Genomic DNA, 15,049 nt, shown 5'->3' with positions numbered 1-15,049 from the left:
AAATCTTTTAACTCCGGACTCTAATATAGACAACATATCTAACACAAGTATCAGTTGTTGATTTTACTCAAATTTATTGTGATATCATACAAAAATAATTTTATCGTTTGCTTTGCGTTCACAAGAAATATATATATATATATATATATATATATATACCAAGTGTCATACACCTCCCTTAGGCTGTACGAAGACGCACGTGAAAGAAATCCATATATTGAAACCATATGGCATTGATAATTATAAGTTGAAAAAAAGATTTGAGAGAATATTTTCTCCACTTATTCACTTCCTTATCTGCAGAAATACTGCAAGCAATGTTGTCCTTATCATAGTCTTCATTTGGCAGGAAGGATAAGAAATTATAACATTGAAATAAAAATATAAAATTATTTTATTCTGCATTTGGTTATGGATATTAGTTAGTTCTAAAATTGATGGAATAACTAGTCCTAAAAAGTATGTTTAAGTGTCATTTTTTTGCAGTTAATCTTAACTATTCAGATTGTGTAGCTGGAATTGAAAGAAATTGACAGCTCTGAAGGCTGGGATGGTTAAGTACCTGAATACTCTTAGCTATGTAAACACGTTTGATTCATAAGCTTGGAAAAATAATATTTGGTTGTTTGAAAGTGAGAAACACAAGTATTGAACGTTTACGAAAGTAGTAGTATTTGACATTTTCATGCCACTTTTATTTTTTTCGTTAATCGTGATGTCCAGGTGAGCTTTTGCACACCTCGACTAAATTCACGGAATATTTATTTCCTCTCACCAGCAACGAACACCAATGAACTTTTGAGTTCCAATTGAAGCTCTCCATAATGCTTAGTTATTTTTCAAAGATGGGAATGAAAAGTGACCAATGGGCCGAAAGGAGAAATAAAGATGGCCTATATTAAATAGCCACGTATCAACGCATAAGTCTGGCCGAAAAAGAAATAAACCAATCAAATAGTCCCGTTCTCTCAAGCTCTTAGTAGGGGTACAAAATGCAATCATAACAGATAAGTCGAGACCTAACAAAAAAGGTAAACCTAAAGCCTTGCGAAAGACTAGGTCGGACAATCCTTGTTTACTAAGAAACTTTAGGGTGGATTCTAGTAGGGGGCGGGGGGTGTCATTTCTAAGTCCTAACTAGAGCCTATAGCAGTACGAAGTCGCTTATGCCGAAGGTCAATTGAACATGTTCGGGTGCATACAAATGACAGGTTTGACGGACGAATTCATTGCCATGTAGATAAATACAATAGATGGAAACCTAAGCAAGCAGCAAAGCACAACCCCTCGCAAGTAGCTGCATCGGGCTTTCGCCCATTTAATCTATATACCAAAAGTGAATTCATTTGCATACGACGTTCTTACGGCACGAGTGAGGCATGAAAATGCACGACAGAAGGAAAACTGTCACACACAGGAAAATCCTGTCAAAATTGGTGTGCAATTTAACAGTCTGCATTTAAAGAAAAGTACCATCAACAACATATAGCACAGGCAATAAAAGGAATATATCTAAACCGAAGAAACAGCGATGAAGTATAGAAGAAAGATAAAGCCTAAACAAATCTGCTCTCAATGACAAATGTATGTTGTAGTGAGCTAAACCGTATCTTATCATATTCAATCCAGCTGTGAATTACTCGACCAAATGTGTACATATCAGCATTTTAGGTGGGATACGCGACATTGGTGTTGCAAGAAGAAACTCTAAGACACCACATGTACCTCTGGTTTTGATCTTTCTTGGAGCGTTTTTACGCATATTGGCTAATTCCAGTCGATTCTCAATGTGTGAACAGTGTGGGACGATGCACGCATCAGAATGCCCATTTCATCCACTCTCACACATAACCCCCAGCCACTGTCATCTGTTGCAGGAGAAGAGTGTTTCATAGAGGATTACTAAAAAGAAACAGAGGCAGTAAAGCCTGAAATGATAACCGATGAGCATGTTGTTTTAACTTTGAAAGCTTAAAGTAGCACAAAGCACAAACTGGCGACTGAAATATGCTGCCACTTTTTTTTAAAAAAAGACAACTATGTCATGGACATAAAAAGTGACCAAAATAGGCTTAAGTGCACTATTTTTATGCACTATATACATTTTCTTTAACGTTAAATAGTGCACCATCCATTTTTTCCATATATATATATATAGTGCACTATATCCTTTTAACCTAACCCCAAAATACTCAGATCTTCATCTTCTCCCCACCATCGGTCCCCAAATCCTCTGTTATCAGTTATTTTTCAGCTATAAATACATCACATCTTTTCTTGAATAGAGTTATTGAGCTGCCAACAAGTTAACCCAAAACATGTTATCCGCAAAATGAAGCTTATGTTTCTCATCCTTAAGTTATTATTGCCTCTCTCCAATGGTGGGGGGCCGCTGGTAGAAGATGATATAGTGCACTTATTTGTACACTCTATATATTTTTTCATACAGTGTGGATAGTGCACTATTTTTGTACACTATCCACTTTTTTGTAACTTTACTGTCGTAAGCGTTGTGTTGTTAAAGAAAATGCATATAGTGCATAATAATAGTGCACTAAGCGTATTTTGGTCACTTTTTATATCCATGGCATAGTTGTGTGATTTCTTTAAAGTGGCGGCATATTTCGGTTGCCAGCTCACAAAGGACCAGGGTAAACACAACATGAATTTAAGATTCTGATATGGCAATGACTTCCCAAGTCATTGGCTGACAACTGCTTAAGGTGCTTAAGGTTCTATGCTGAGAGATGCTCTATTTAGGATTTGGGTCCTAGGATCACAACATCTTGAGATCCACTAACTCAAGTAATCAGAATGCAAGGACATCTTAAAAAGTTGGATGACAGTATTTGCATTTGTGACCCAACAAATCCTACAACAGACACCAACTTTGCACCACCACCACCACCAACATACCAATGTAGCCCCACAAGTGGAGTCTGGGGGAGGGTGGGATGTAGCAGACTTTGTCATACCTTTGTGAGCTTGAGAGGCTATTTCCCCAATCGCCCCTAGGCTCAAAAGAAAGGTATCCAGGAATAGGGTTGCAAGAAAATATACAACAAAATAAAAACATACAAAACAAATGCAGTAACAAATAATAATACACATTGAAGAATAAGTGACTACGCGATAACTAAACACTACTACTAAAAGTAAACGAAGAGAGGGGGAGACTACCCCTAGCTACCTACTTACCTTCTAGCTTAATCCATGACCTCCATACCTTTCAATCTAAGGTAATGTCCTCGTCCTCTGTCAGCTGAAGTTGTATCATGTCTTGTCTAATAACCTCCTCCCAATTCTTCTTCAGTTTACCTCTACCTCTCCTAACTACTGCTATATCTAACCTCCCGCACCTCTTTACTAGTGCATTCCTACACCTCCTCTTCACATGCCCAAGCCATATTACTGTCGCTTCCCTCATCTTGTCCACAACTGATGTCACTCCCATCTTGTCCCCTATAACACCATTCATAATCATATCTCTCTAGGTATACCCACACATCCATCTGATTTGAATTTATAAGTTATTTAAAAAGGTTCTTTCATTTGATTTCAATACCTATAGCACAAAACCTAATATAACATAATAACATGAAATACTAGGGTGCCAAGACAAGTGCACTTGTGATTCTTGATTATGTAATAAAATTTCGTTCATAAGCATCAAGAAGAGGTACAACAACAACAACAACAACAAACCCAGTGTATTCCCACCTAGTGGGGTCTGGGGGGTAAGATGTACGCAGTCCATACCTCTACCTCTGAAGAAGTAGAAAGATTGTTTCCGATAGACCCCCGGCTCAAGACACGAGATACCACACAAACACATAGTAAAGCACAGCACAAGATTACATAACATAAATACGGCACCCATAAGTAATACAAAACAGAGGAAAGCACACAGATTTATAATAAAACATGGAACACGGACTCCTAACAAGAAAAAACCCCCACCAAGTAATTCCCTACACTAGCGACTCAAACTGGTCCTAGTCCTCTGCCCTAATTCGCGTCCTCCAGACCTTCCTATCTAGGGTCATGTCCTCGGTGAGCTGTAACTGCTCCATGTCCCGCCTAATCACCTCACCCCAGTACTTCTTCGGCCTACCCCTACCCCGCCTAAAACCATCCAACGCTAGTCTCTCACACCTACGGACCGGGGCATCCATGCTCCTCCTCTTCACGTGTCCGAACCATCTCAATCGGGCTTCCCGCATCTTGCACTCCACTGGAGTCACACCAACCTTCTCCCGGACGGTCTCATTCCGAACTCTATCCCCTCTAGTCAGCCCACACATCCAGCGCAACATCCGAATTTCTGCCACCCTCATCTTTTGGATGTGGGAGTTCTTAACTGGCCAACACTCCGCTCCATACAACATGGCCGGACGGACTACCGCCCTGTAGAATTTGCCTTTAAGCTTGGGCTGCACCTTCTTATCACACAGCACCCCCGACGCGAGCTTCCACTTCATCCATCCCGCCCCAATACGGTGCGAGACATCCTTGTTAATCTCACCGTTACTCTGGATCACGGACCCGAGATACTTGAAACTCTCCCTCTTACCTACCTCCTGTGCTTCCAGCTTCACTACTACCTCATTCTCCCGCCTCACGTCATTAAACTTGCATTCCACATACTCTGTCTTGCTTCTGCTCACCCTGAACCCTTTAGACTCAAGGGTTTGCCTCCACACCTCTAATTTGTCACTCACACCCCGTCGAGTCTCATCTATCAGAACTATATCATCTGCAAAAAGCATACACCACGGCACCTCCCCTTGAATACGCCGCGTCAACACATCCATCACCAATGCAAACAAAAAAGGACTAAGAGTAGATCCCTGATGCAACCCTGTCCGGACAGTGAAATGCTCTGAGTCTCCTCCCGCCGTCCTCACCTTGTGCACTTGTGTTAACACAACCATCACAAAACTCCGGTTCTATCTGTCAACTATCCAGGACCACCCCACTACAAAAGTAAGATGTTTACAACAACAACATACCTAGTGTATTCCCACAAAGTGGGGTCTGGGAAGGGTAAAGTGTATGCAGTCCATACCACTACCTCAGATGAAGTAGATGTAGTAGAGAGGTTGTTTCCGTACCACTACCAAAGGTAAGATGTTTACAAAATACAAATAACCAAACAAAAAAACTTGCTCATTACGTTTCCTTATAAATCTACATTGGTTTCTTACTTGTGCAAAGTAACCCTTTGGCAACTTATAACGATGTTTGTCCCGCATATTGCTAGGAAGATTGGCTTCTTCTATCATTCAGTTTTTTCAGAAAGAAACAAGAGTAATTTCCCCATACTTGGAATTGGTGGTGAAAAAATACTCAGTGTTTTGTCAGGTCTTGTCAGGTCTGAGTTAATAGTTAATACTTACTTCATGGGATAGAAATTTTCAAGTAAATTAGTAAATGATGCAAGTCTATATTTTTCATTAAAATATGTAAAAACTGCAAAAACATAGTAATTTGTCAAGCACTCTTCTAGCTAGATAAAATATCATAGACTATTCCCTTGGAACTTCAAGGTCAATTGGTCGAGACAGAATGCCTTATAATGGACTGGATAGAACATACAGAACAAGAATAGAGAATCATATGTAACAATCAGGGGTCACCTAAATGGATTTTTATATTTCGACATGCAGCTCTAAGGAGGTTACACACAAAAGACAGGTTGTTGAAATGGTGAATCATTGATGAACAACAATGTGTTCTTTGTGATGCGGGAATCGAAACAACTGACCATTTGTTTTTTGCTTGTCCATTTGGCGCTGATATATGGTCTAATCTGCTGGTGTGGCTAGTTATTTCAAGACAAGTGACTGGGCATGTACAAATGCCAAGGGCAAAGGTGCTTTAGCAACCATTTACCAGGATGTGTCTAGTAGCAGCTGTGTACCATGTTTGGATAGAACGAAATGAGAGGATCTTTCAAGCCAAGAACACTACATCACGGACGCTCACAAGGAAAACTAAACAAGAGGTGTTGGTAATAAAAAGTTCCATTCAATTGCCCAAAAAAAAATTCAGCAAAATGCAGCAAGGCAGAAATCTCTCACAAACGAGTGTGGAAAGATAGAAGCAATAAACGGGTCAATCTAAGTGCCACCTATGAAGGTCGATGTAACCAGAGGACACATCCTGTTGCAGTTACACTTTGCAGACAATAAGTGAATTCCGAATAGAATAAGCAAACAAAATTCAGTCAATCAAATACGCCAACTGGGCTCTACCTCTGTCAGGTTTGACAAAAAAACTGAAGCACGGCTAAAGTCAATATCTAAGGCACCTCGTCATCTAAACCTATAATTTTCAAAGACAATTTGACAACCATGAAATACACCAAGTAATAAAAGTCGAATTAAAAGAAAGCAGAGCCAAATGTACATTCAGCTACTGATATCAAACTGCATTACATTTAAAACAACGTAAGCTGGATCATAATCATATTACAGGGGGTCAAGTCCAAAAGTAAGCTCAAAAGCCATTACCTAACGGCCCCGGGACGAGGGATAGGTCACTGATCCAACGCCAGATGACTCTTTTGTACCTGTAGTTATCGTTGCCATAGCTGATGACCCTCCATAAGACGGTTGCCATATCTGCGCACCCGGATAAGTCCCTAATCCTTGCAAAGCTGGGTCCGAACCATAACCTCCTACAACAACCGGACTAATGCCATTTATACCATAACCAGAACCAATCCCTCCAAATGAAGGATTGAATCCCAACAACGGATTCATTCCAAATCCAACGCCTTGCCCCATCAAAATAGGCACCCCATTCATATTCGCGCCACCTAGTATCCCCGGACTCACTCCATAACCATAACTAATCTCATTTTGCTGCACACCCTGATTCACATTACTACTACTACCACCACCAGCATTGGTCGAATTCTCCACGAACTTCTTGCAAAACAATTGACACCCATCAAACAACTTCTGTGGTACCTCCAACGCCTTATTCGCTCCCTCAACCGTCTTATACACGAATATAGCAAACCCTTTAAACTTCCCACTAACACCATCAATCCCTAATGGCCCTTCTTCAATCTCCCCAAACTTTGCGAAAAAAGCTCTTAACTTTTCACTCTCCAGATCAGCCCCAACATTCCCAACATATATTTTCCGGCCACCGGACCCAGAATCTTGATTCCCCCCACTGGACCCCACAGCTGCCAGCTGGCAGGACGTCATTCGATTCCCAATTCTCTTCTGGGGTTCCTTTAAAGCCCTTTTTGACCCGACCCGAGATTTGAACAGCACAAATCCGTACCCTTTTGCTCTTCCGGTTACCTTATCAGTAATTAACTTACATTCTTCGATTTCTCCATAGGGTTTGAAAGCGGAAAGGAGTTGCTCCGATGTTGCATCGTACCCGAGTCCGTGTACGAAGATTTTTCGGTGGGTCGGGTCAGAATCAGCTAGGGTTTTGACCCGAGAAAGAATTGATGGGTCGTCTGATGACCCGGTTTTGAACAAACTGATTATTTGTTCTTTGCTGAATGGTTCAAGAAGTTTACGGATGGTTTCTTGCTTTATCGACTCGGATTCGGGTTCGGGTTCCGGTTCGGTTTCTTCTTCTTCTTCTTCTTCTTCTTCTTCTTCTTCTTCTTCTTCTTCTACTTCTTCGTATTCTACTTCTTCTTCTTCTTCGTATTCGACTTGCTCTTCTTCTTCTTGTTCTTCTTCAGAGGATGAAGATTGAGGTTTTTGTGGTACAGGTTGGGGCTTTGGGGTTGAAGAAGAAGCTTTTCGCTTAGTTCCCATTGAAGCAAATTGGAAGCTCAGCTCGGTATGGAAAAGTGCTAAACCCTAGTACCCGCTTTTGTTATATCTTATAGAGTTGGGCTTCTTGTAAATAGACACGATTCTCTTAATAAAACATACAAATTTGATCTCAATTGATAAGCAAACAATTTTAAGGTGAAATATATACGAGTGCAAATTGACTAATGTGATCTTTGAAAAAATTACTTTAAATTATACTTACGTTATTAATATTATTTACAATTTCAACTTTCAAAACTTTTTTTTCTTGGTAAACAAGAGATGCATTAAGATAAAAGAGATAATTACAAAGGTACTAGTTCGGTTCAAGAGCAAAAAACCTTGGGCTATTCCTAAGAGAAAGTAAAGGGTCCTTTCTTAGATGTGTAGTTCCAACTACATCTGCCCAAACATTCCGGGCTACAAAAGGAGGAGATACAAATACACTACAAAGACCCAGATCTTCCTTCCTTACTCCATGTTTGGCTAATACATCAGCAACCAAATTCTCCTCCCTATAGCAGTGTTGAATTGTTGGTGACCCCAGCTTTTCTAGCAGCAATCTGCATTCATGAAAAAGAGAGTTATAGACAAGATTACCCTGCTGAAGCATTAGAATTATTTCCTTAGAGTCAATATTAACATGAACTGGAAATAATTGATGTTGTAGAACAAGTTTGATCCCTTGAATCAGAGCTAAAAGCTCCATCAAATTATTAGTAGCATAAAGAAAGTGCTGAGCAAACCCCACTACCCAATCCCCTTTAGAATTCCTAACAACTCATCCGATACCCCCATTCCCAATATTACCCAAATAAGATCCATCAATGTTGAGTTTGAAGGTACCTCTCAGGAGAGGCTTCCAAGCAAGGGAAACAGGGATACGAGTAGGGATAGTAATTTGGTGAGTGATGTGGGAAAATTTAGTAGCTTCTACATAAGCTTGGGTAAAGGAAGGAGGTAAGACTTGATTATTAAAGAGATTAGAGTTTCTAGTTTTCCAAATTGTCCAAAGGCAAAAGGCAAAAAGGGTGGACCAGGGGAGGGAACTATCAAAGTTCGAATGCTGAAGCTGCTTGACTGTGCTGGTCCAATTGGTGGGATGAAAGAAGTCTAGGGAGATGGAGAGTTCTCTCTTGTAAAGAAAGATCAGGTGAGCCCAGAAAGAGGTAGCATCAAGACACTCAAAGAATAGGTGAGGGATGTTCTCCAAAGGATGGGTACAAGTGGAGCAGGAAGAGGAAAGGTTGGCCTCTATGAGCAAGAGTAGCTCTAGTAGGGAGGTTGTTATGATTTATTAACCAAAGGAAGGACTTAAGCTTGTTAGGAATTTTTGCTCTCCAAATCCAATTCCAGTGGGGCAGAGTAGGCCTAACACCATTTGTCTTAGATGGTAAAAACTGGTATGCAGTTCCACAAGTAAAAGATCCATTTCTAGAAAGAAGCCATCGAGGAGAGTCAGTTCTGATTGTAGGGTCGGGAATAAAGGTGTTATGAATTCTAGCTACTAAAGAAGCAGGAATTTGGAATGGGGGAGAATCTAAGAATAATACACCATTAGATAGATGAAAGGCAAGCTTGAGGGGGTTGGGATCAGGTAAGGGACCCTGAATAAGTGAAGAAAGGGGTGGAAGAGAGGCAACCCAGCAATCCTTCCAAATATCAATCTTGCTCCCATCATAGACAAACCAAAAAAGAGCATCCTTACATAAGGACCAACCTCTCTTAATATCCAGGTAGAATAGGAGGGGGAAGTATTATGGGTGGTGTTGCCATATTTGTTAGCTAAAAGTTGGGCACAAAGAGAGAAAGGAGAGGTGTGGAATCTCCAAGCAAGGCTGCACAGGAGAGAGTCATTTTTTAGGCTGGCAGTTTGGACCCCTAGTCCTCATTGATGCTTAGGGAGGATGACAGTGTTTCAATTAACCAAATGAATCATTTTCTTAACATCAGTAGTACCCCAGGTAAAGTTTCGTTGGGTTCTATTAAGATTTTTATGAACTTTGCTAGGAACAAGGATAGATTGCATGACATGGTTGGAAATACTGCTGAGGCAAGCTTTAGCTAGAGTGACTCTTTTAGCCATGTTGAGGAATTTAGTTTTTCAACCAGCAGGTCTGGAATGGATGTTGTCAAGAAAGAACTGGAAGTTAGCAAGCTTTGGAGGGCCCTAAAACATGGGAAAGCCCAGGTATTTCTCAAATGAAGCACTGGCCTTGATACCTAGGATAGACGAGAGGTCAGCTTAAGTTGTTGGACTATGGTTAGAAGAAAAGATGATCTTAGACTTGCTGAGGTTGACCTTTTGGCTAAAGTGTGTACTAAAGCTATCAAGGGTCCTGATGATGGTATTATAAGAAGTCTTATCTGCCTTAGCAAATAAGGTAAGATCATCAGCAAAGATGAGATGGGAGAGAGAAAGGCCTCTTCGATTGATCTGGATGGGACTCCATTGATGTTTATCAACCTCATGGTTGATCCTTCTAGTCAGTAGTTCGATACAAATAATGAAGAGGTAGGGGGACATATGATCACCCTATCTAATGCCCCTAGAGGGATAGAAGGCAGGGGTTTTGCCCTTATTCACTATAACAGAGATAGAGGAGAAGGAGAGGCGTGACATAATGAGGGCAGGGAGACCAGGGAAACTTAAAGAAGAAAATAGCTTGTCTAATAAAAGACCATTCAATCCTATCAAAATCTTTTTCTAAACCAATCTTAAGGATCATGCTTTGATATCTACCTTTTGGGTATTAAGGTGTCTTAAGTATTCCTGAACTATAATAGCATTGTCAAAGGCCTTTCTTTTGGAGAGAAAACTGGCTTGATTAGGTCCAATGATGGTTTGGAGGTAAGACTTTATTCTATTGGCAGTAATCTTAGTGAAAACTTTATACTGAGTATGGCAAAGGCCAATTGGCCTGAAGTTCCTAAGAGAGGTGGCATTCTTACACTTAGGAATCAGGCACAAGTAAGTAGAATTCATCCTAGCATCTATGGTATAAGTGGCGAAGGTATGGATGAAAAAGTCAACCAGTAAGGAACCCAAAGTGTCCCAATATTTCTGGTACATGAAAGGGTGAAAACTATCAGGACCAGGAGTTTTTGTAGGCTTGAAAGAGAAGACAACATTTTTTATTTCAGCATAAAAAGGGAGAGAGTCTATAGAAAGACGTCTGGAGATGCTAATAGACCCAACACTATAGGGATTAACTTGGCAAGCAAAGAAACTATAAGTAAGAGCAGTGGATAATAGAGAGGTATAGAAGGAGAAAATAGTATTTTTGATGTCCTGCTGGTTGTGTAGCCAAACACCATCTTCATGGAGAGAGTGAATGCTATTTTTCCTCCTCTTATTTAGGGTTGTCGTATGGAAAAATTTGGTGTTTATGTCCACTTCTATAAGCCAATTGATTCTAGATTTCAGTATCCAGAAGTCAGATTCATCCCTGAGAAGGGATTTGAAATCCTTAAGAAGTTGGTGCTCTAGGTTGTGCAGAAAGGTGCTGGTAGGGTACTGGAGGGATTTCTGAATCCCAGCTAATCTATCAAGAATATGCTTCTTTCTATGGAAGAATTTACCAAAGATCTCACTATTCCAGGTTCTAGCCTTCTGCTCAAAGTCAAAGGTGGCACTAGTAAGGTCAGATCTAGCAGGAAAACATTGACTCACTAAGCTAAGAAAGTCATTATGGTTACACCACTTTCACTTTGAAAGGTTTCAGGATATTTAGGGAAGGTCTAGTAAGCTAGAGTAGTAAGGGACAATGATCAGAGTGGGTCCTAGTAAGGTGGAAAACAGAGAAGTCAGGATACAAATGGATCCAGCTATCAGTGGCTAAGCACCTATCAAGCCTTTCCATGATAAGGACCTGTCTATTCCTATATCTCATAAGTACAGGTGAACTTACTGCTACTAAAGCCTAGATCTATGAGCCTACAATAGTTAATACAGTTCCAAAAAGTATTTGTCCTATGCATATTAATGTTGTTTCCCCCAAATTTCTCAGAGGCACTTAGGATTTCATTAAAGTCACCCCCAACTAACCAAGGAATACTGTCATCATGATTAAGAGAGTCATCTATGTTCGTCAGCTGATCCCAAAGGTTATTCCTAAGTAAGACATTAGTACTAGCATAAACTATAGTAAGAATCCAAGAGGAAAGAGGATTACTAACCTGGACAGTAGCATGGATAGCCTGAGAGAAAATGAAAATGCTAGAAATAGAAATAGTATTTTCTCTCTAAAGGATGACAATACCTCTAGAGTGTCTAGTAGCACTATATTGAAGAAAATAGGAGAAGCCCAGCTCATCATCTAACTTAGAGTGGTCCACCATCCTAGTTTCCAAAAGAGCTAGGATGGAGGGTTGATGGATGTTAACCATAGACCCGCAGTGTCTACGGAATTCAGCATTGTTGGCATCCCTAGTATTCCATAGTATGCAGTTTTATATCATTGGTTGGGGTGCTTGGGGGGGGGGGTCACTACTGCTATTTCTTTTCTTTTCCTAGAAGAGCTGGAGGGCCCCAGAGGGGTGGGGTTCTTCATCTTCTTGGATATTGGAGCAACCTTCGCTCTGAAGGGGTCTTCTAGCATAGGGTTTGGTAAGCAGATTCTTAGTTTTAGCTTGTTGAGGTCTTGAGGGAGAATAACGATGACCATCTCATTTAGGAGCTATACAAACTATAGATTTATAGGATTTTCCAGAGTGAGCACATCATCTTTGGAACCCTTAACTATGCTAACAATAGTTTCATCTCGCAACTGCTCTCCCTTAGGAAGGCTAGTGTTTTCTCCCTTTCTAGCAGCTCCAGTAAGAGAATGTTGGAGGGGTGGGACAATGAGGGGGCTAGAACAGGTGGTGTTTGGTTGTCCCTATAGAGATTGACAAAATGAGAACCGTGGGATAATAGAGCCTGATTCAGAGGGGGATAGAAGGGGAGAGTTAGGCTGGTTTGGGTCATTAGCTCTGAGATGAGAGCTGGAGTGAGGCCCTCCTAGAAGGAGAGGCTGAAAATATGAAGCATTGTCGCCAACCATATATTTGGACCGAAGTGATGGAGACCTTTATTGAGACAGGTCATAGCCAGCTGGGCCAGATAGGTCGGATCCTAAATAAAGAGAGTGAAGTGCATCCCCTGCCAATGGAGATGAAAGGGAAAAGACTGATTTGAGAGACACACTTCCAACCATGATGTTGTAAGGTGAGATGTAGGAAGTGGTTCTGTGAATAAAGTGATCGTTGGGGGTAGTTGGAGTTCATTTTGGCAAGCAATGGTTTGCATGGAAACAGTATGAGGTTTAAAACCGGAAGTATCAGTAGGAAGTTGAAGATTTGGGGCTACAGGACATTCAGACGCATTTAATGCTATGTCTAAAACAACCATGTTGTCCATCAAATCTCCATGGGGAGTTGAAACAGATATTGTCAGCATGGTATGAGGAATATCCCCAGGTGGGGAAGGCAATAACTAGCTGAGAAGAGGGTGGGTCTACCTGGGGATTCTTTTTTCCTAATGTATTATTTAAAAGAAAGGAATAAATAATATTAACAGAAACAATAGAAATAAAAGAAAAACCAGGTTTGGGCTGGGAGCTGGGGAGAGAATCTAAGTCCATGGATGGTTTTGGGCCAACCGCATTTAATGCTATGTTTAAAACAACCATGTTGTCCATCAAATCTCCATGGGGATTTGAAACAGATGCCGTCAGCATGGTATGAGGAATATCCCTAGGTGGGGGAGGCAATGATTAGCTGAGAAGAGGGTGGGTCCACCTGGGGTTCTTTTTTCCTACAGTACTATTTAAAAGAGAGGAATAAATAATATTAATAGGAATAGTAGAAATAAAATAAAAGCTAGGTTTGGGCTGGGAGCTGGGGAGAGGATCCAAGTCCATGGATGTTTTTGGGCCAAAGGGTGGCCCAACAGTATTTATTATTGACCCAGTGAGAGAGTAATTAGGTAGATGATACTTTGAAAGGTTTGAGTGGGCCTTGGTCCAAATGGGGGATAGGCCAGAAGATGGGTCAAACCGATGAGGCCCAACATTAGGTTAAAACCCTAACATACCCTAGCCGCCGCAACCGGAGGAAGAGGCGGCATGAACATTCATGGACCTGTGGGGGGGGGGGGGGGGGGGGGGGATTATGCTTCTTCTTCCTAGGGAAAAAAACAGTATGCCATTCACGGAGTTTGTCTCAACCTTCATCAAAATCGGTGAGACTTGGTCTTGCAAGGGAGCCACTGGAGGAGAAACTTGCTTCATGATGTAAGTTTGGGCGGTGTGACCAAGGTAGCCGCACAATTTACAGAGGATTTTACCTCCTTCATAAACTAGAGATTGCTTGTGTTTCTCAATGATGATGAAGGATTTGACGGGGCGACCCAATTCGTTCTGAGCGCAGATGCGTGCATATCTACCCCTAATGGTGGAAGATGTGCATACATCTACCTTCAATAGTGTTCCAATCTTGCGACCTATCCTCTCCAAGATATGCAAATCATAAAATTCAGTCGTCAGTTAAGGGAGACACACCCAACTCCCAACTCCGGATGGGAATATATCTACCGGCATAAACCAGGGCCCCCCCGGTAAGATCTTAGTCTGGCTTGCCGGATTTTGTAATTTGATGGTGAAGAAATCAAACCCAAGTCAATCAAGCAGAGGGGTTCAGGAAGTCACCAAAGGGCTTCCAATTTCGTCTTCAAATACTGGTGAGTAAACTTAACTCTAAAGGCTTTCTTGATCAACGAGTGCTGCCAAAGGGAATACAAACGGTTTTTGTCTTCTAAACTAAGAGTGATTATAGAGTCATCTAGATCAACTGAGGCAGGATCATGTGACGAGCCATCGATCACGAAAGTTGACGAGGTTAATTTGCCTGAGGTAACGTCGCAGTAAGAAGGAGGGTTGGAGGTAGGCTCGAGGAGAGATTTAGTAGAATCTAAGGAAGATGGAGAAGAATCAGACATAGTGAAGTCCATGGTTGCGTGGAGTAGGTTTGAAGCTATATAGTATAGAATAGAATAAGAAAGGAAACAAGGGAATGTGAAAGAGGAAAGATAGAGAGAGGTGAGACTCTCTCTCTCTCTAACCCATTCTCCTAATTTCACAACTTTCAAAACTAGTTATAAAAAGTCCTTTTCACACTTTCTCTATTTAACTATAGATAAATAACCAACTTCCTTATTTTAAAGCCGAATGCTCCTTAAACAACCCATAAAATCAAGGATATTATCAAACGAT

General features: G+C 41.0%; 1 protein-coding gene across 1 annotated transcript; it reads right to left on the bottom strand.

Annotated features, from left to right (window-relative positions):
- Positions 1-1,433: 1,433 nt before the first annotated feature.
- On the bottom strand, positions 1,434-7,927 carry LOC107854547 (UBP1-associated protein 2A). Its single transcript, XM_016699558.2, has 2 exons — positions 6,516-7,927; positions 1,434-1,868 (listed from the first exon to the last, which is right to left on the bottom strand). The coding sequence occupies exon 1, from the start codon at positions 7,794-7,796 to the stop codon at positions 6,516-6,518; it is 1,281 nt and encodes a 426-aa protein (XP_016555044.2). The 5' UTR covers positions 7,797-7,927; the 3' UTR covers positions 1,434-1,868.
- Between the last annotated feature and the right edge of the window lie 7,122 nt (positions 7,928-15,049).

Source organism: Capsicum annuum, chromosome 10 (genome assembly GCF_002878395.1).
Source record: "Capsicum annuum cultivar UCD-10X-F1 chromosome 10, UCD10Xv1.1, whole genome shotgun sequence".
NCBI lineage: Eukaryota > Viridiplantae > Streptophyta > Magnoliopsida > Solanales > Solanaceae > Capsicum > Capsicum annuum.
Note: the sequence above shows the minus strand (reverse complement) of the source record. Positions and strands in the feature narration are given on the sequence as shown.